The sequence below is a fragment of the Suncus etruscus genome, chromosome 8 (assembly GCF_024139225.1).
Source record: "Suncus etruscus isolate mSunEtr1 chromosome 8, mSunEtr1.pri.cur, whole genome shotgun sequence".
Classification (NCBI taxonomy): Eukaryota; Metazoa; Chordata; class Mammalia; order Eulipotyphla; family Soricidae; genus Suncus; species Suncus etruscus.
The window spans coordinates 111,162,455-111,182,485 of record NC_064855.1 but is presented as its reverse complement, the minus strand read 5'-3'; the positions used below and the strand labels follow the sequence as shown (position 1 = coordinate 111,182,485).

The 20,031-nt window shown below is 44.1% G+C and overlaps 1 protein-coding gene across 5 annotated transcripts in view; it reads left to right on the top strand.

Moving 5' to 3' along the window:
- Window positions 1–20,031, top strand: part of DZIP1 (DAZ interacting zinc finger protein 1) — a 69,037-nt gene that overhangs the window by 17,815 nt on the left and 31,191 nt on the right. For all 5 annotated transcript variants that reach the window (XM_049778701.1, XM_049778703.1, XM_049778702.1 and 2 more), the window contains 5 exons: window positions 5,484–5,621; window positions 6,883–6,945; window positions 14,104–14,244; window positions 15,129–15,177; window positions 16,415–16,471. In XM_049778701.1, the coding sequence (XP_049634658.1) occupies window positions 5,484–5,621; window positions 6,883–6,945; window positions 14,104–14,244; window positions 15,129–15,177; window positions 16,415–16,471 (448 nt within the window). The remainder of the gene's footprint in view (window positions 1–5,483; window positions 5,622–6,882; window positions 6,946–14,103; window positions 14,245–15,128; window positions 15,178–16,414; window positions 16,472–20,031) is intronic.

Sequence of the window (20,031 nt, the reverse complement as noted above, 5' to 3'; positions counted from 1 at the left end):
TGATAACTTGGCTCTTGGTAGAAAAAGGCTTACCCTGTCATATACTTTTGTTATTGTTTCTGGTTCAGCAACATTAAATTTTTTTTCTTTGATTAAGCCATCATGTTTACAGAGTTCTTCATGGGAGAATTTTAGGCGTACAATGCTCCAACACCAGTCCTTTAACTAGTGCCAACTTTCCTTCACCAATGCTCCCAGTTAGCTTCCGTATCATATCTTAGCAAATAGCACAATGCTGACAATGGGTGAAGGCAAAGAGGGTTCTCATTATACTTCTCAATTTTCCTCCAAGTAATAACTTGTAAATAAAAAACTGAGGGAAATTAGTTCTGGGTGTCTCTCATGCCTTTTCTTTCTTCTTTTTGTCTTTTGTTTTGGGGCCACACCTGGGGATTCCCAGAGCTTATTCCTGACTCATTACCAGATCACTCTTGGCAGCTCTCAGAGAACCATATGGGATGTTGGAGATGAAACCCAATTGATCACATGCAAGGCAAGCGCCCTCCCTGCTGTACTATTGCTTTGGCCCCTCTTGTGCCTTTTCTGTTGGACCTTTTCCTGACAGCTTCCTACTCTGTCATTCCTATTTTTATATTCTTTTTTTTTCCTTTGGTTTTTGGGTCACACCCGGCAGTGCTCAGGGGTTACTTCTGGCTCTGTGCTCAGAATCACTCCTGGTATTCACGGGGGACCATATGAGATACTGGGATTCAAACCATCATCAGTCCTGGATCAGCTGAGTGCAAGGCAAATGCCCTAAAACTGTGCTATCTCTCCGCCCCTCCCCCTATTTCTATATTCTTGTGTTATTAACTATTTGTTTCTGGCACTATGGCCCTGTCACTACTGGTGGTGCTTCAGGAATTGTGTTGTGCTTGAAGAGTCCAATAGGGCCTCATGCATGCAGTGTCTGCACTCCTATTTGTGGAACTACTACTTTAGCTCCTCTCTTATCTCTTGTTCTTCCTAAGCATCAAAGTGCATTGTCATTTTCCATTTCTGGTTTTTCCCTTTAAAAAGAAATCTGAGTGCCTATGTGGTCCTCTACTGACCAGGGGTCCCTTTCCTGAGACCCATTCCTTCCAAACTGCCTTCCATGAGAGCTGCTGCTTGTAGCCATGCAATGCTGAGATTACACTGGCCACTAGGGACTCAACTCCTTAGAGCTTTATTAAAAGAGAAAAAAAAAAAAACTGAAAACACTTTTGGTAAGTCAATATATTTGATAAAATCAATGGCTTGGTCTTGAGACAAAATTGTCTGCCCTTAGTGATGAGTCTAGAGGGATTATCCTACTGGGCATTGAACCAGGGCACACACCCTAAGTGCTGTGTATCTTTCCAATCCTCAGCCCTGCTTCCCTTCCTTTCCTTTCCCTACCTATCCTTCCCTCCCCTCCTTTCCCCACCTCTCCTCCCTCCCTCTTTCTTTCCTTCATTCCTTCCCTTTTTTTGCCATACACAGCAGGTCTTACTGCTAAGAAATTACACTCAAAAATTACTCCTAATGTGTCTGGAGAGATAGCACAGTGGTAGGGCATTTGTCTTGCACTCAGCTGATCCAGGACCGAAGATGGTTTGAATCCCAGCATCCAGAGCCTGCCAGGAGTGATGTCTGAGCACAGAACCAGTAGTAGCCTCTGAGCACCGCCAGGTGTGACCTATAAACAAAAAACAACAACAACAAATTACTCCTGGTAGTGTTCAGGGAACCACATGGTATTTGGGGAGCAAACTCAGATCAGTGAGTGCAAAGACAGTGCCCTACCTGCTTTGCTATTGTCCCTGTCCCTTAGCCCTGGTTTCTTTTACCAGTCCTTCTCTGGGATCCTCTCTTGAGCCAGTATCTGTGAAGTTTCTCACAGTGGGTGCCATATTACAATTGTAGATCTTGATTGCAGGTTCGGACTAACTTATTTACTTGTACTTTCTTCATGACCACACTCTTCTTCCCTGTGGTCAGCTGTAACTGCCTCTGCTCCTGCCCTTTACTGGGAGAGAATTCCGGCCAGCAGCTTTCTCTCAACCGGGACAGAAGGCAGAAATCAGCTACAAATAATTCGCGAGTGTTAAGCTCTTTTGTGAACACCTAAAAAATTAAGCTGCAGAAGTTAGTAAAACGCTCATGGTGACGTATGCCAGTCAAGAGGCTTTAATGAGGGAGAGCAGGGTTTATATGCCCTGCTCCTGTGGGAGGGGTAGTAACATAGGATTGAAATATAAACCAATCAGATTTGTACAAGTACAACAATTTTAACCAATGGGAGCATAAACACATTTTGATGGCAGGAAGGATAAAGAGGAATCTGGCAGGATGGGGGGAGGGGAAGCAAATCCTTAAACAAATAGCTAATTGATATTTACGCAAATACAATTTTTGTTTAGCCTATTTTCCATTTAAATCTTTCTTTTGTGCAAGCAATAAGGATCATAATTTAAACTTTACAAAAACCTATCTATAATTATGTGTTTGAGAGCAGTTACAAAAACAGGTTCCATGGAAAGGTTAAGGAATCTGGTTAAGCCAGATTCTGTGTGCTGGGCTAAATTTATTTGCAGAGTTTTCAGTTGGCTCAGGGCTAAGCAAACTTTTATGGCTTGAATCAGGCAGTGGAAAATTTATTCAGAGTTCCTTTGATATGTGGGATGCTCCGTCTCCCACAGTCAGCTATCAGGAATTTCTTTTATCTGCAGTCTTTTTCTATAGTTCTGCTGCTGGCTGGGTAATTATGGAATGAACTTTACCCCCTAGCTTACCTTCCTATTTTTGTCCATGTCTTTTTGAGATCCAGTAAACGTACCATAGAATTTCCCCACTGGCAGTACACTGCTAAGAAATGTCATAATGTTCTGCAATCTGGGGACTTGAGGGACAAAGAAATTGTGAATGTGTTTTGTTTTCTTTTTCTTAATGTCTTTTGGCTGAAAATGAGAATTCTGTTTATGGGTGATTGTCTTCCCACTGTAACTTCACCTTGTCCTCTCTCTTTGCATCTTTGTATTCATAAAATAAAAAATAAAAATAAAAATAAATAAATAGGGCCCGGAGAGATAGCACAGCGGCGTTTGCCTTGCAAGCAGCTGATCCAGGACCAAAGGTGGTTGGTTTGAATCCCGGTGTCCCATATGGTCCCCCATGCCTGCTAGGAGCTATTTCTGAGCAGACACCCAGGAGTAACCTCTGAGCACCGCCGGGTGTGACCCAAAAACCAAAAAAAAAAAAAAAAAAAAAAAGAATAAATAAAATAAAATAAAAGAATTCCCCCCACTGGACAAACTGAGATTATAGCATATTCACAGAGTTAAGAAGTCATCATTGTAAAACATTTTCCTCTTCCATTGACTATCTCTTCTTCTCTTCTCAGTCTCTGACATCTATGCCTCTACTTCCTGACTTTAATACTTCTTCCTGTCCGGATCTACTTCCTGTCTGGATCTACTTCCTGTCTGAATCTATTTCCTGTTTGTCTCTAGACCTACTTCCTGTCTCTGGATCTGCCTTTTTCTTTTTGGACATAGCCCATGAATTTACTCCTATAGCAAATGATATTTTTGTTTTAAATAAGTGGCCTCTCTCACTTAGTATGGTTTCCAGAATCATTCACATGATAGTATTAGTGTTTCATCCCTGTTTTATTGCTAAGTGATATTTCATTATGTGGATAAGGTCATATTTTATGTATTTTCCTGTCAGTGGATGGGCATCTAGGTTGTTTGCCCTTTGTTAGCTTCAGAGGGTTGTTTTTAAATAATAGTAGTAATAGATTTTGTTTATTTTTCTTTGTTTGTTTTAAAGCCAGTCAAATTGAGCTAGTGCCAGCAAGGCAGACTCCTTACTGCTTCGTGCCACCTCTCCGGCCCCTATTTATTTATTTTTTTAGTAGTAGTACTGACTTAAAAAAATAGAATAGTTTTATAAATACAAAAATAGGAAGGAAAAAATATGACAGGCACTATTAAAAAGTCCTCTCCTTTCCTATATCATTTATTATCTTAAATCAATTAATGAACTAAGATCATCCTTTTTTTTTTCCTGTGAATGAAAAGTTGTCCTTGATCCAAATTAGATCTCTTGATCCCTTGATCTTTAGTTTTTTTTTTTCTTCTAGGATTCTACTCAGGACACGACATTATTTACCATATCACCTCAGGCTCCTTTTGTCTGTGAGAGTTTTCTCAGCATGATTTTCACGATTTGGACAGTCTTATGGGTGTCTGTCCAGTCTATTGTAGGACACCCCTCTGTTGGATTTTTCCGGTGTTTTTCCCAATTAGACCAGGCTTTGGGGTTTAGGGGAGAAAGGGTAAGAAATAAAGTTGTTTCCATCCTGTCTGGCATGCATGGTGATCAAAATTCACTTCTGTTAGGCTGAGGGACTATATGGGATGCGAGGGATAGAACCTAGTCAGTTGCGTGCAAGATAAATGCCCTACGTTCTGTGCTGTTGCTTCAGACACCCCCTCTGGTATTTCTGAAGCTAATATGTTGCCTGGGTTGCTTTTGCAAGGGTTTTTATTATGGATAACTTTGGGAATAACAGAAGCAAAGGGTAAAATTTGCTTATATGTTATCAGGGGTCTGAGAGAGAGTTCAACAGACTGAACACATGATTAATATGCAGGAAGCCTGGGTTTGATTCTCAGGACCATATGGTTACTTGAACAGAAGGAGTGACCCCTGGGCATGAGCCTAGAGTAGCCCCCGAGCATTGCCCAGTGGGCCCCAAGCCTAACAAAATAAATAAATCCCCAAGCCAAACATTTATGTCATTGATAAATTCTCAGGTGGCAGTGACGGTGTGAAGCTCACCTGTCGTGAAATTATCCAAAAAGCAAAGACCCCTTTTGTTTCAGGTGACCATTATGCATCCACTGTGCTTCTGTTGGTAGTTCAGACACATTCTGTAAGACTGGATGTTAAATTTCCTTCTTCACACCATGTTTCTTGATAAAGATGAAAAACTATGGACATATCTAAGCAAGGACCAGAGTGATAGTGCAATGGGTAGGGAGTTTTCCTTGTGCAGGTTTAATTCTTGGCATCCCATAGAGTCCCCCAAACATTCTAGGAGTGAGGGCAGAACTAGAAGTAAGCCCTGAGCACTACAGGGTGTGGCCCAATAAACAAAATATTAGAACACAACAACAAAAGAAAACCCCACCAAGCAGGAGAAGCAGAGCATTCAATAGATATAGATTTATTTGGGAGCTGGAGAGATGGTCTAGGAAGGCACTTGCCTTGCATGTGGCTATGGAGACTGTGGTCCCAAATGCCCAGCATCACACAAGGTCCCCTGAGCACTGCTGGGGATCACTTGTGAACTCCCAATAAATCCAGGATTGCTTGATGTGGCTGAATAATCTCCTAGAAAAATTTCAAAAAATGGGGACATCGTTCTCTATTTTTGTTTGCTTTCACACTCATAAAAGTGCTTTCACTCTTAGACACATCTGGGCCGGTTGTCTCTGTATTTTATGTCACAGCAATTGTCAGAAATCCAGAAGTCCAACATGCAGATAAAGTCCAACATTGGCACATTAAAGGATGTCCAGGAATTTAAAGAGGAGCATCCCCCGCACCCTCAGGACTTCCAGAATGTCATGCAGCTTCTAGATAGTCAGGTGAGTCAAGGGGTGCCAGTTTCTTGAGAAGATTCAAGGGGGTGAGAGGACTTTTGCCTTCCTTCCTTCCTTCCTTCCTTCCTTCCTTCCTTCCTTCCTTCCTTCCTTCCTTCCTTCCTTCCTTCCTTCTTTCCTTCCCTCCTTTCTTCCTTCCTTCCTTCCTTCCTTCCTTCTTTCCTTCCCTCCTTTCTTCCTTCCTTCTTCTTTCCTTCCTTCTTCCTTCCTTCTTTCCTTCCTTCTTCCTTCCTCCTTCCTTCCTTCCTTCCTTCCTTCCTTCCTTCCTTCCTTCCTTCCTTCCTTCCTTCCTTCCTTCCTTCCTTCCTTCCTTCCTTTCCTTCCCTTCCCTTCCCTTCCCTTCCTACCTTCCTTCCCTTCCCTTCCCTTCCCTTCCTACCTCCCTCCTTCCTTTCTTCCCTTTCTTCCTTCCATCCTCCCTTCCTTGTTCCCTTCCTTCCTCCTTTCTTTCTTCCCTTTCTTCCCCTCCTTCCTTCATTCCTTCTTCCCTTCCTTCCCTCTCTCCAACCCAGTGATGTTTAGGGGCTGATCAAAGTTTCTGGCAAATGCTTGGAGACCATGTAGTGTGGGGATCGTGCGGTGCTAGCAATTTAATCAGGTGGCCAGCAGGTACTGGTCTGAACATAGCCGGGAGTAAGTCCTGAGCACCACCTGTGTAGGTTGACCCCTTCATAAGAATTTAAAGCACAAATTAGAACAAATGTAAAATGGGTTTGTCATTTTCTTTAAAAGTGCTGACTAGGGGGCCCGGAGAGATAGCACAGCGGTGTTTGCCTTGCAAGCAGCCGATCCAGGACCAAAGGTGGTTGGTTCAAATCCCGGTGTCCCATATGGTCCCCTGTGCCTGCCAGGAGCTATTTCTGAGCAGACAGCCAGGAGTAACCCCTGAGCACCGCTGGGTGTGGCCCAAAAACAAAAAACAAAACAAAACAAAAAAAAAAGTGCTGACTAGGGGCTCAAGAGATAGCACAGTGGATAGGGCATTTGCCTTGCATACAGTCGACCCAGGTTTGATTCTTAGGAATCCCAGTCTCAGGTTCCTGCCAGGAGTGATTCCTGAACTCAGAGCTAGGTGTAAACCCTGAACACTGCTGGGTGTGGCCAAAAAATCAACTAACAAATGTGAGCTACTGTTTTATCTCAGAGGGTCTCCTGGGTATCCATGATAAAGGAAGTTAGTTCCCAGGTTGAACAAATGTCCCAGTTACAGTTGCCCAGAAGTGACTGGAACATTGCTGTCTTTTAGGAAAGCAAGTGGACGGCCTGGGTTCAAGCTCTCCATCAGGAACACAAGAAGGAGAAGGGTCAGGTAAGGTTCAGAGAACCTTAGGGTTTTTGCTTTGTTTTGTTGTTTTTTGGTTTTTTGTTTGTTTGTTATTTTTTTTTTTTTTGATTTTCTGGGCCACACCTGGCAGTGCACAGGGGTTGCTCCTGACTTTGGGCTCAGAAATCACTCCTGGCAAACTTGGGGATCCATGTGGGATTCTGGAGACTGAACCCAGGGCAGTCCCAGATCACCTGTGTGCAAGGCAAATACCCAACTGCTATGCTAAGACTCTGGCTTCCTTAGGTTTTCTTAAGGTTAAGAAGGGTCAAGTAAGGCCTCAAAGCTAGTCAGTGTGAAAAACAGTATTTGCTTTTCTCTCCAATACTTTTCATATTTAACTGTGTAGTAAGATTTATGGATAAATGTATGACTAAATAAAAAGGAATTACAAGTCAAGTATCCTAGATAGCTCCCCCTTTTAGGTCTTGTTACAATTTTTCTTTGGGTTTGTTTTTGTCTATGCAGTGGATATTGGATTTCTCTCTCTCTCTCTCTCTCTCTCTCTCTCTCTCTCTCTCTCTCTCTCTCTCTCTCTCTCTCTCTCTCTCTCTCTCCCCTCTTTTGCTTTTCTTGGAGGGTGCACACCTGTTGGCACTCAGAGGTTCCTCCTGGCTCTTCAGTCAAAAATCATTTCGGTGGTGCTCAGGGGATCATATGAGATGCCGGGGATCGAACCTAGGTCAGCCACGTTGCAAGTTAAGTACCCATTGTGTTATTACTCCAACCCCCGACATCTGACTCTTCTCCAGAATACCCACCCCACGCTCCTCTCTCTGACATTTTGATCCAGTCCATATTCTGATTCAGGACGTGGGTATTTTATTTGGGGGGAGAGAAAGACAACCCCAAAATCCAAAAAAATTCTGTTTTAGAGTTATGGGTTGAACCAGTGTGCCTAGATGACAGGAAATTCTTGCCCTCCCTTTCTTTGGTTTGCTTGCTTCTTTGTTTTGGAGTCACACCTGCTGGTGCTCAGGGATTAGTTCTTGGTGATGCCATCAGGAATCACTCCTGACAGGCTCACAGAACATCATATTTGAAGCCAGGATTGAGCCCAGGTCAGCTGTGTAGAAGGCTACTGCCCTACCTGCTATACTATCGCTTCGGCCCAACTTTTTATTTTTAAAGTAAATGTGCCACAGGGCCAGAGAGATAGCATGGAGGTAAGGCGTTTGCCTTTCATGCAGAAGGTCGGTGGTTCGAATCCCAGCATTCCTGAGCCTGCCAGGAGTGATTCTTTAATATAGAGCCAGGAATAACCCCTGAGCACTGCCGGGTGTGACCCAAAAACCAAAAACCAAAAAAAAAAAAAAAAAAAACAGTAAATGTGTCACATGCGTGATTCTCAGGGATGACCCCTGGTGATGTCATGGCGCCAAACTTGCAGTGCTGGGACCTGAACAGCCAAGGCCAGTGACATGCCCAATCATGTGCCTTATCTCTTACCACCTCACCAGCCTGCCTACTTGTTGATTTTTTTGAGGGGTGTTTGGGGATTTTTGTGGGTCACACCCGGTAGTGTTCAGGGATTATTCCTGGCTCTGCTCAGAAGTCACTTCTGCCAGGCTCGGAGGACCATATGGGATGCCAGGAATTGGACCTGGGTCCATCCCAGGTTGGTGGCATGCAAGGCAAATGTCCTACTGCTGTGCTATTGCTCTGGCCCTTTGTTAATTTTTTTAAAGGCATGTTTATAGTATTGGATTTTAAGGGACAGAATTTAGGCTTTCTTTCTAATAAATAGGAATGATTTTATAAAAAATATATTTGGAGAGATGAGGCCCTCCCAAACAGAACCTGGGCACTGCTGCTAGCACCCCAGATGAAAGTCATTGTTTCAGGTAGCAATGCAGTGATGCTGTGTCTGGCGATGTTGGGGGTCACCAGGGCAACCCCTGGTGATGCTGAAAGGGTCATGAAATGCTGGTTGGTGATCAAACTCGGGGTCCTGACCTCTCAGCTATCTCTTCCTGACCCATAGGAAAATGTTTATTACTTTGGGGGTATTTGGGCTGTGCCCAGTTTGGGTCAGGGTTTACTCCTGACTGCTCAGGAGTATTATTCCTGGTGATGCTTGGGGGAACACTTTGGTGCCAGGGTTTGAAACCCTGCCAACAGTATGAAACTATTTAACCTAAAGAATGAATTTTTAAAAAATAAATTATTTAATTGAATCACCATGAGATACAGAGTTACAAAGTTGTTCATGATCGAGTTTTAGTCATTCATTGTCCAACTCCTGACCCTTCCCAGGTGCACATTTTCTGCCACCAAGGTCCCCAATTTCCTTCTCATACTCCCTCTTACCTACTACCTCTCTTATAGAAATTTTTCTTCTCTCTCTCTCTCTCTCTCTCTCTCTCTCTCTCTCTCTCTCTCCCCCACTCTTAGACACTGTGATTTGCAAAATTGTTACTGAAGAGGCATCCTGCATATCACTTTCTCTCCTTTCAGCACTAAGTTCTTGTCCAGAGTGATCGTTTCCAACTCTCATTGTCTCATAGTGGTCCCTTCTCTGCCCTCATTTTGTGACTCCCATAGATACCCTTGTCTTTATTGTCTTTGGGAATAGTTGCTATATTTTCTTTTTTCTTATACACCACAAATGAATGTGGCCATTCTATGTCTGTGCTTGCTTCTCCCTCTGATATATTTCACTCAGTATAATACTCTACATATCTAGAAAGGATGATTTTTTTTTGGTTTTGTTTTGATTTGGGGGTTACTCTTGGAAAGGCTCCTGGCAGACTTGGGAGACCATGGGAGCTACCAGGGGATTGAACCCAGATTGGCAGCATACAAGAAAAACTCCCTACCCTCTGTGCTATCATTCTGGCCCCACCTAGGATGAATTTTCAATTCTTGTTTCTCCAGCACCTCTACATTCTGAGTCATTTCTGGGGATCTCCAATGACTTTGCGACTGCAATAAAATAAAATACAGGGTAGAAATTTTATCTCTGGTTTCTGGAAGAGAGGAAAGACCCCCAGGAGGGTGCTTTGGACCAAGGGGAGTGGCTGCCAGCATGGCACTGTGCCCACAGTGGGACGTACCCGCCACTAGGCTATGCTGCTCTGCCATTGTTGGTGTTGCTTGGTGAGAGGCTGCTCATTCCTTCTTTCTTCCTTTCTCTGAAACCCTAACAGAGGGGAGAATTCAATCAGGTTGAGTAATCTGTGCCCGAGCCCTAACTATTAATTATTCCACATGATTGGCGCCTACTCTTCCTACAATGCACGTATTGTATTTCTCTGTTTAGGGGAAATTGCAGTTGCCAACTTTTTATTGCTCTACCTAAATTCTTGGCAGTCTTTGCTTTTTAAATAACATTGGTCAGAGTTGAAAGGGAGTGACCGAGAAAGGGTGTCTTGTCCTTTTGACCCAGCAGAAGATTCCTTTATGGGCGATTGTGGGGTGGCAATGCTGTGAAAGGAAAGGGGTTTAGGAGTGAGGGGGAACTGGGGAAGAGGAGCACGGAGCCCTGGAAATGGTGGGAGGTCATGAGACTTGGGTTCAAAGTATTTTTGTTGGACTCTCCCTTGTTTAGACCATCCCAGTGATTGTGTTCCTCTTTTCTGGTCCTTTCTCAGTTTTCAATCCTGAAACCAAAATGGTACTAGCCCTTGGATTTTCCTAGGTCCTATTTCTTCTTGGGGTCTGGAATTACTTTAAATGTAATCCTAAACCGCTACCCAGAGCCCCAAATATCTTTTTTTTTGGTTTGATTTATTTGGGGGGAGGGAGTTACACCGATGATGCTCAGGGCTTACTCCTGATGCTGCATTCAGGAATCACACCTGGAGGTGCTATGGGGGGAACATATGGGATGCTGGGGATTGAACATGGGTGGTGGGTCATATGTAAAGGAAGTGTCTGACCCACTTTACTATCTCTTCAGCTCCAAACCCTGCCATATTTTTTATTTTCTTTTTGGGCCACACCCGGTGATGCTTAGGGGTTACTCCTGGCTCAGAAATCACTCTTGGCTTGGGGGACCATATGAGACACTGGGGGATCAAACTGCAGTTCATCCTAGGTTAGCACATGCAAGGCAAATGTCCTACCGCTTGTGCCACTGCTCTGGCCCTGCTGAGCATCTTTGATCAACTTTTTCTTCTGCTCTTCTAGCTCAGCATTGTGAAAAGGTGTAAGCAACTGAAAGCGTCCTCCTGGGGCTCAATCTTTGCAGCCTCTTTATAGGAAAGGCTCCTCTTAGTCCTCATTCTGGAGTAAATTAAACTTTTGACATGGTCCAGTCATTGCTGATTCAAATTCACAAAACTATTGAACATGACCGTATATTGATGGAAAACATTGGCTTGTTATTGTTTTATTGTTTGTTTTTATGGAGACAGGCTATTTTAATTTTTCAATTTGGGGGGAAGGCTACACCCATTGATGCTCATGACATCTTTCTGGCTTTGCACTCAAGAATGACTCCTGGTGCTGCTCAGGGACCATATTGGATGCTGGAGATTGAACTCAGGTTGCATGCAGGGCAAGCATTGTGCTTGCAGTACTTTAGCTTCAGCTGAAGCCATAGGTTACTTTTTAATTTTTTCTCCCTCCACCCCATAGGTTACTCTTAAAGCAGTTTTAAATTTACAGCACACTGAGCAGAGAGCTCAGAGAATTTCTAAAGACTCTTCACTCCCTCTATACACAGCCCAGCATACTACCCCCCCGCCCCCAGCTTAGTACTTCGATCCCACCAGTCAGAGCCTACATGTCATTAACACCCAGAGTCTATATTGGGAGCTAATACTCACTTTGGGTAGTGGACATTCTTTTTGTGTCACATTTGAGCCACATGCTCAGGGGTGACTCCTGCCTCTGTGCTCAGGAATTACTCCTAGATGGCTTGTGGTCCATATGGGATGCTAGGGATCAAACTCAGGTCATCTGTATGAAAAGCAGGCATACATCCTCGGTACTATTGATCTGCTCCTGGGTAGTGGACATTTAGACTGTCTGTGGATTTTCTATATAATTCAGAATGTCACTTGTTTGTTATTCAGGTATCTTTTTTTTATTCTTTATTTAAGCATGGTTACATAAATGTTCATAGTTGGGTTTTAGTCATCTACTGCACACTGCCCTTCACCCGTGTAACTTTTTCCACCACCAGGGTCCCCCACCTCTCTCCTTCACCATCCCCTGCCTGTCTTCAGGTCAGGCATTCTATTTCTCTCTCTCACTATCATCATCATGGTAGTTGTTAGTGCTGTGTGTGCTCTCCTCTCTTTGTGGTAACCTTCATATAATAGCTGGTCCTTCCAGCCAGCGTTTCTATGGTCTCTGGGTATTATTATCATCCTGTCTTTTATTTTTCTTAAATCCCACAGAGGGGTGAGATGCTTCTGCACCTGCCTCTCTCCCTCTGGCTCATTTCACTCAGCATGATAGTCTTCGTGTCCATCCATATATAGGCAAATTTTATGGCTTCATTTTCTTAACATCTGCATAGTATTCCATTGTGTAGATATACCACAGTTTCTTTAGCCATTCATTAGTTTCTGGTACCTGTTATTCTGGTACCTTCTATTTTCTTTTCACATTCTCTTTGCACTTTATATTCATTCCTCCTTCCCCACCTCCCTCTCTATTTCTTTGAGTCTCTATAGTTTATTATATTTGAATCCTGCGTAGCTAAAATTCTGCAGGATATAGACTTTGCTGCTTATATGCATGTAAGACTCCTCCTCTCATAACTTGAGAGCTTGTTTTCTCAGGCACCGAGTTATGTCTGTGGTGTGTGTGCATGCTGTCTCTGGTCACCATTGAAGGACATCTTGGTGTATTCCAAGCTTAGACAGTTAAGATTAAAGTCTCTATAAACATTGGTGTAAAAGTTTATTTGTGTGCTTTTTTCTTAGAAGTTGGTAGACCATATCCACTGGTAATCAGAGCTTATTCCTGGCTCAGGGATCACTTCTGATAGGCTCAGGGGGGCATATGTATGCCTGGGATTGAACCTGACTCATCTGTGTACAGGCAAAGGGTTTTACCCATTGTGCTATCTCTTAACTCTTATTAGTGTATGGTTTGTTAAATGACTCCGGATAGGCTTGGGGGACCATATTGGATGCTGGGAATAGAACCCCGGGTAAGCCTCATGCAAGGCAAACACCCTACCCATTGTGCTATTGCTTGGTCCCTGTATTTTTTTTTTTGAGGGACATAAATTTTCAGCACCATTGAGTAAATGCCAATGAGTACTTTGTCTCATATATTGAGCGTACATTTACTTTTACAAGAATCTATGTCTTCTATTATAACACTTACATTTTGTATTACCAGCAGCCCAGTCTGAGTTTCTCCTTCTTCTGATCCTCCCCACCACTGGTGTTGTTTGTGCTCTAGATTCTTGTTTATTCTTATAGACATATTGTGATTTTCCTTATTCTTAAGAAAAATTGCATAATTTCATTTTCTATTTTCCTTTTGTTTTTGGGCCACACCCAGTGTCACTCAGGGGTTATCCTGTAAATGCACTCAGAAATCTCTCCTGGTTGGGGGAAACATGGGAATCTAGGGGATCAAATCATCTGTCCTAGGTTAGCGTGTGTAAGGCAAACTCCCTACCATTTGCATCACCACTCCAGCCCCATAATTTCATTTTTTATTATGAGTCATATTCCATTGTGCATACCATGGGCTCTTCATCCTGTCATCAGTCCTTGGGCATTTTGAAAACGAGTTCTTGAATTCTCTTGATCTAGTATTTGATCTTCTTCAATGTGAAGTATCTAAAGATGAATGGCTTAAGAGATGTTGGACCTCTTCGTCCCCTGTGTCTCTCCCTTCTGGCTCCTCCTCTTCCTCTTCCCCTCTGTCCATCAGACTCCAGTTCCTGTTGACAGTGGCTGTATGTTGAGCAAGTATTAAAGAGCAGAGATGGGGCTAGTTACTGGGCCTCGGAAGTAACCCTGGTGGATGTGAAGGACAGAAGGGGGCTGTGGGGGGAATACCTAGATCCAGCACCGTGGCTCACCCCCTTGTCACTACACATAACCTGCTCAGACTCATGCCTGGTTTTCAGAGTCATTTCTGCCTGATGCCCTGGGTTCAGGGTGTGGGCAGAAGGAAGATGGTTTCAAGTCTTGTGCAGACACAGGCCTTCCTTGGTCTTCTCCCCAGCTCCTGTCGGATATAGAGAAGCTGCGGAGCTCCATGATAGACAACCTCAATGCCAGCAATGTTTTCTACAAGAAGAGGATTGAAGAACTGGGGCAACGGCTGCAGGAGCAGAACAAGCTGATTGTCACACAGCGGCATCAGGTCTGACTCCTGCATCCCTTCCCCAGGGTGGTTGGTCCATGACCTCAGAATGAGGGTTTTATGGGTTTTGTTTTGTATTAAAGCATTTGTGAATGAGTGAACTAAAGATAGCGATGGCTAACATTACATCTCCTTTATTTGGTTTGTTGTGTTTAGTTGACACACTTCAATAAAACAACTCATGTTTTAAATATTACTTTATTAAAACAACATGATGACAAAGCTATCATGATACAGTATGTTTTCCACAGACACAAAGTTCTTTATGATTGAGTTTCAGCCATACAGTGTCCAACACCCTGCACCAGTGCACGTTTTCCATCAATCATGTACCACATTTCTCTCCTCTCCTACCCCTTGCTTATATCTATAGCAGACATATTTCTTCTTCTCTCTCTCTCTCTCTCTTCCCTTATTTTCTTTTAGACACTGTAGTTGGCAATATTGTTTCTGAAGGAATATTCTGCCTATTAGTTTCTCTCCTTTCAACACACAGTTCTTGTCCAGAGTGATTATTTCCAACTCTGATTGTCCTAGTGGCCCCTTCTCAGTCCTCACTGCACTTCTCAGTTCTTTGTGACAACTTCCTGCTCTCATCTCTATTTTAAAGACATGCTAAAAACTATAGAGCATGCTGATTTAAGCAGTTTTCAGAATAAATTTGGAGGAAGCTAAGAATTATTGGTTAATCACTTTGAGATGCAGCAGCCAGATACAAATGGAACTGTCCAGATTCTTTGGCCTCCTGGTATTTGCAGCCTAAGTAGCCCAGAGTGTTTGGAGGATTTAGTAAAGGTGGCAACTTACTAAGTACAATTTGTGCTCATTATTTGGTTTGCCTGATTTGGGGCAAGTTTCCCTAGATGCTTTTTCTCTCTCTCCAGATTAAAGAGTTTTCCAGTAAACCATTGAACAGTGGCAGTGAATTCAAAGGTACGTGGACCTGGATCCTGGCATGGAGGCATTCACAGAGTGTGAGGTTCTGTGTGATGAGGGGATGTGAGATCCCACACGGATGACAGGGTGATCTAGCACAAGGCCCAGAAGTGCTAAGAAATGTGAAACACACCTACTAGGAATGATCTTTGGTATTTCTTTCTCAATTCACCAGATCTGCTTGGTCTGGTGGGAAGTTGTGTGATAACTGAAAGCATGTGAAAGGGGGAATTTCCTCCTTTTCTCCAAACCCCCTCCTTCTCTCCCTCCTTCCCTCCTTTCCTCCCTGCCTTCCCTCCCTCTCTCCCTCCATCCCACCTCTCTCACTCCCTGCCTCTATCTCTCCCTCCATCCCTCCTCCCTCCCTTCCATCACTCTCTCCCTTTATCCTCTTCCTCCCTCTTCCTTTCTCCCTCTCTCCCTCCCTTCCTTCCCATCCCTCCACCCTCCCTCTCCCTCTCTCTCCCTTCCTCTTTCCTTCCCTTCTCCTTCTGTCCCTGCTTCCCTCACTCTTCCTCCCGTCCCCTCCCTCCCTCCTCCCTGCCTCCCTCCTTCCTCTACTCACTTCCTTCCCTCCCTCTCTCTTCCCTCCCTCCTCTCTCTCCTCCTTCCATCTCTTCTCCATCATTTCTGCCTCCCTCCTTCTTCTTCCCTTCTCTTCCTCCCTCCCTTCTCTTCCTCCCTCCCTTCCTTCCTTCCCTCCTTCCTTCCCTCCTTCCTTCCTTCCTTCCTTCCTTCCTTCCTTCCTTCCTTCCTTCCTTCCTTCCTTCCTTCCTTCCTTCCTTCCTTCCTTCCTTCTTTCCTTCCTCCCTTCTTCCTTCTCTTGGATCCTGCCTGAGCTGCTCTAGGAATGTTTGTCCACTTAATTGATGCCAACCAGGCATTGTTCTATGTCTAGGAGTCATAGTTTTTTCCTGTATCTGGGACAGTAGGAGATGCGCACAGACCTAGGTTTTGTTTCCCTGGGAATGACCAGAATACCCGAGAACTTTCACTCCAGCAATACTATTTTGGGTAGGAAGATGAAGTACCTGTATAAAGAACTTAGTAAATCTCTGCCTGGAAGATAAATTTTGTGAAAACTGAAAGGACTCACAGGAAATATCTCTGTTGGGTAAACTGCTCTGTGTCAGCAAATTTTATTATTTTTGGTTGGAAAAGTCATGATATGCTGCCAAAATAGAACCTGCAGTTTGTGATTATTATGACTGATTTGTTGTTGTTACTATTTTAGGGACTTCCTTAAGCTGGCAGCCTTTTGAATCGAAGCCAACTGCATCAGCTATCCCTAGTAAGTTTCTGTCATAAGTAAAATAATTTTTGTAGGGAAATGGGAAGAGAGAAGAAGGGAGAGAGGGAGAATCAAATAGACAAAGGAGGAGGAGATAGGAGGGAGAGGGAAAGATAGGGAGAAAGAGGGATACGTGTTCAAGAGAGAGCCTGGGATTCTTCCAAAATTCAAAGAGGGGGCCGAGGGGGCCTGAGAGATAGCATGGAAGTAAGGCGTTTGCCTTGCATGCAGAAGGATGGCGGTTCAAATCCTGGCATCCCATTTGGTCCCCCGAGCCTGCCAGGTGCGATTTCTGAATGTAGAGCGAGGAGGAACCCCTGAGCACTGCCGGGTGTGACCCAAAAAAACAAGAAAAATAAAGTTCAAAGAGATGAGAGTTGAGAGCCCACATCTCTAGATACAATGTGGTGACTCCATGAAAGAGAATATGGGAACACATCCAGACCTCACTAGCCTCTATAACAAGTTTGGGTGCCAAAAGATTTCCTTTTAGGGGCCAGAGTGATGCATAGTGGGTAGGGCATTTGCCTTGCACACAGCCAACTTGTGTTTGATCCCTGGCATTACATATGGTCCCCTGAGCCTGCAGAAGTAATTTTTGAGCAAATTGCCAGAAGTAAACCCTGAGCACTGCTGAGTGTGGCCCAAAAGCCCAAAAGAAAAAAAAAAAAATCCGTTTAGGTGGTAATCAAGCAAAGTATAACTCCTATGTGTTATTTATATTTTATGTTCTTGGTTTTAATAGGGGACCATAGTTGGTGATGCTCAGGGCTTACTTTTGGACACTGGGGATGGAATCTGGGTTGGCCACATGTAATGCAAGTACCCTCTTCATGGCATTATCTCTCTGGCCCCTCCTTTGTCTTATATTTTAAACCTTTGAAAAGAACTATGTTTGTATTTACAAAATGTTCCTGTTGTACTCCCAGCTTTGAACTAGATCTAGAGCCCAAGATCACAGGGGCTGACAGGATAGTTCATAGGTTAAAGAACTTGCCTTAGTATATGGCCGGCCCTGATTCAATCCTCAGCACCTCAGAGCATAGAGCATCAAGCTGAAAGTAGCACCCCACGTTTGTCCTGAACATCGAACACATACATCATAACCCCCTCAGCAGCCCTCACCAAGGTGGTCTTAGGCTAATTCTAGTTAAGTTGGCCTGTTTTTTGCAGCCTTAGGATGACTAAAAACTCCGAGGCATGGCTCCAGTTGTCTGTTTTGGGGGTTGTCAAGGCAATGAACTGTGTGAGAATTATAGCTGTGGTAATTGGATCCTAGAAATCTGCATTGCCGACTCCCCGTGTGTCTTCCGGAACTCTCCAGACTCAGCATTCATGTGGAAAGATAACCCGTTTAGTTCAGACATTCACACATGGTTTTCTTTTTTCTTGATTCCTCTCTTTCTTCCCCCAGTTGATGTTGATGCAATGACTGAGGGACCCGCAAAATGTCTGTTTGCATATGTGGTGCTCACTAGTGTGAGGGAAATTATACACCTGATTATGATGCTTGCCAATGGCCAGTTTCTCACATACCCCCAGCTGTGGTGCAACCAGAAATGGCTTGTGGTGCCAGGGATTCTGGAGAGCAGAGCAGTTAAGAGTCACATTCATGCATGTGGGCACCACAGGGAATTGAACTCACACCTTTGTGTTTGCAAGGCAGGTGCTTTAGCCAGTGCACCATCTCAGGACCTATTTCCTTATACTGATAGAATCACTGCAATGCTTTTCATTTCTATTTAGGTCAGTGGAGGGAGGAGGAAGTCAGGGACAGGCGATGGCCTTGTGTGAGAGACTATGAGTGTGGATAGATACTAGGACAGAAGCTGCACCCCCAAGCCTCAACATGGCTTGCTGAGTCAAGACTGGTGGTAGTAGGGAACCCCTGCCCCACTGGGGGATATGGCACTATGGACTGGAAAATATTTCCTGACTTCTCAGCTGCTTTTGGAGGCCTTGTGCTATTGCCTCCAGAGTTCTAGAAGTTGAGATGCAGAGTGGGAAGGGGGACTAATGTTGGGCTGGAAGTAGAACTATGGCAGAGTAGGATCTGGGCTTCCGTAGGAAAGGAAGAAAAACAAGAAACATTTTTGGGGGGGTCACACCCATTGGTATTCTGCACTCAGAAAGTACTCCTGACAGGCTTGGAGACCATATGAGATGCTAGGAATCGAACCCAAATCAGCCATGTGCAAAGGCAATCTCCTTACTTGCTATGCTATTGCTCTGGACCCAAGAAACATATTTTATTTTTTTGAGAAGAGGGCCACATCCAGTGGTTCTTAAGGCTTACTTTTGGCTCTGGGCTCACAAATTATTCCTGGCACACTCCAGGAACCATAGTGGATGTCAGGAATTGAATCTGGGTTGGCTGTGCGCATTGCAAATACCCTCCCTGCTGTGCTATCTTTCTGGTCCCAAGAAACACATTTTAGAGAAAAGAATGAAAGGGCCAGAGACTCAGCATTCATCTTATGTAGGTTTTCGAGATCCTTGGCCACAATATTGGCAGGTCCCAATAAAAATCGATTTCCAGAAACAGGCCATAGGACTGGGGCACTGCAGGCAAGAGTTTACCCAGGCTTGGTGGGGATGAGGCAGGATGGAAGTGGCACAGAGGCCCAGAACTGTTGATAATTTACCTGGGGTTAGAAGTCCAACATTTTTTTACTCATAGCCAAGGTTAAAGATGGAAAAACTATGACAAGTCTATGAGGGTAGCCAGGGTTGTTATAATTGTTTTGTTTTTAGAGGTGGACCTATTTTTTAGAGTAAAGTAGAGCCTTAAGAATTAAGGATTCAGGGCCGAAGAGATAGCACAGTGGTAGGGCATTTGCCTTGCATGCAGAAGGACAGTGATTCGAATCCTGGCATCCCATATGGTCCCCTGAGCCTGCCGGGGGTGATATCTGAGTGTAGAGCAGGAGTAGCCCCTGAACACTGCCGGGTGTGACCCTCCCCCCCAAAACCAAAATAAACAAAAGAATTTTAAGGATTCATGGGGCCAGAGAGGAAGCACAGCAGTAGGGCATTTGCCTTGCACATGGCTGACCCAGGACTGAAGGTGGTTTGATTTTCAGCATCCCATATTTCTGAGCTTGCCAAGGGTGATTTCTGAGCACAGAGCCAGGAGTAACTCCTGAACACCAATGGGTGTGACCCAAAAACAAACAAACAAATTTAAGGATCCAGGGGCCGGAGAGATCATAGACATGTTAAGATGCTAGACTTCCATGTAGCTGACCCCAGTTTGGGTGCTGGGAGTAGCCGGTTAAGCACCACTGGGTATGATCTCATTTCTACTCCCATCCCCAGGGGAAAAGGAAGTAAGGATCTATGAACTAGAGTAAATCTTTAATTGACACATGAAACATACAGGGACTTCAGATATGAATTGTGAAGTGTAAAGAGTTGTTTGCTGAGAGTTGGGGTGAGGTTTGGTTTCCCAGGAGGGAAAGGGAATTCCCATTCCCTATCCAGCAAGAACAGGGGAAGCAGTTCCAGTCGTATAGATCCACAGTAAATAATCCACACAGATATGAGGATAAAAAGAGGCA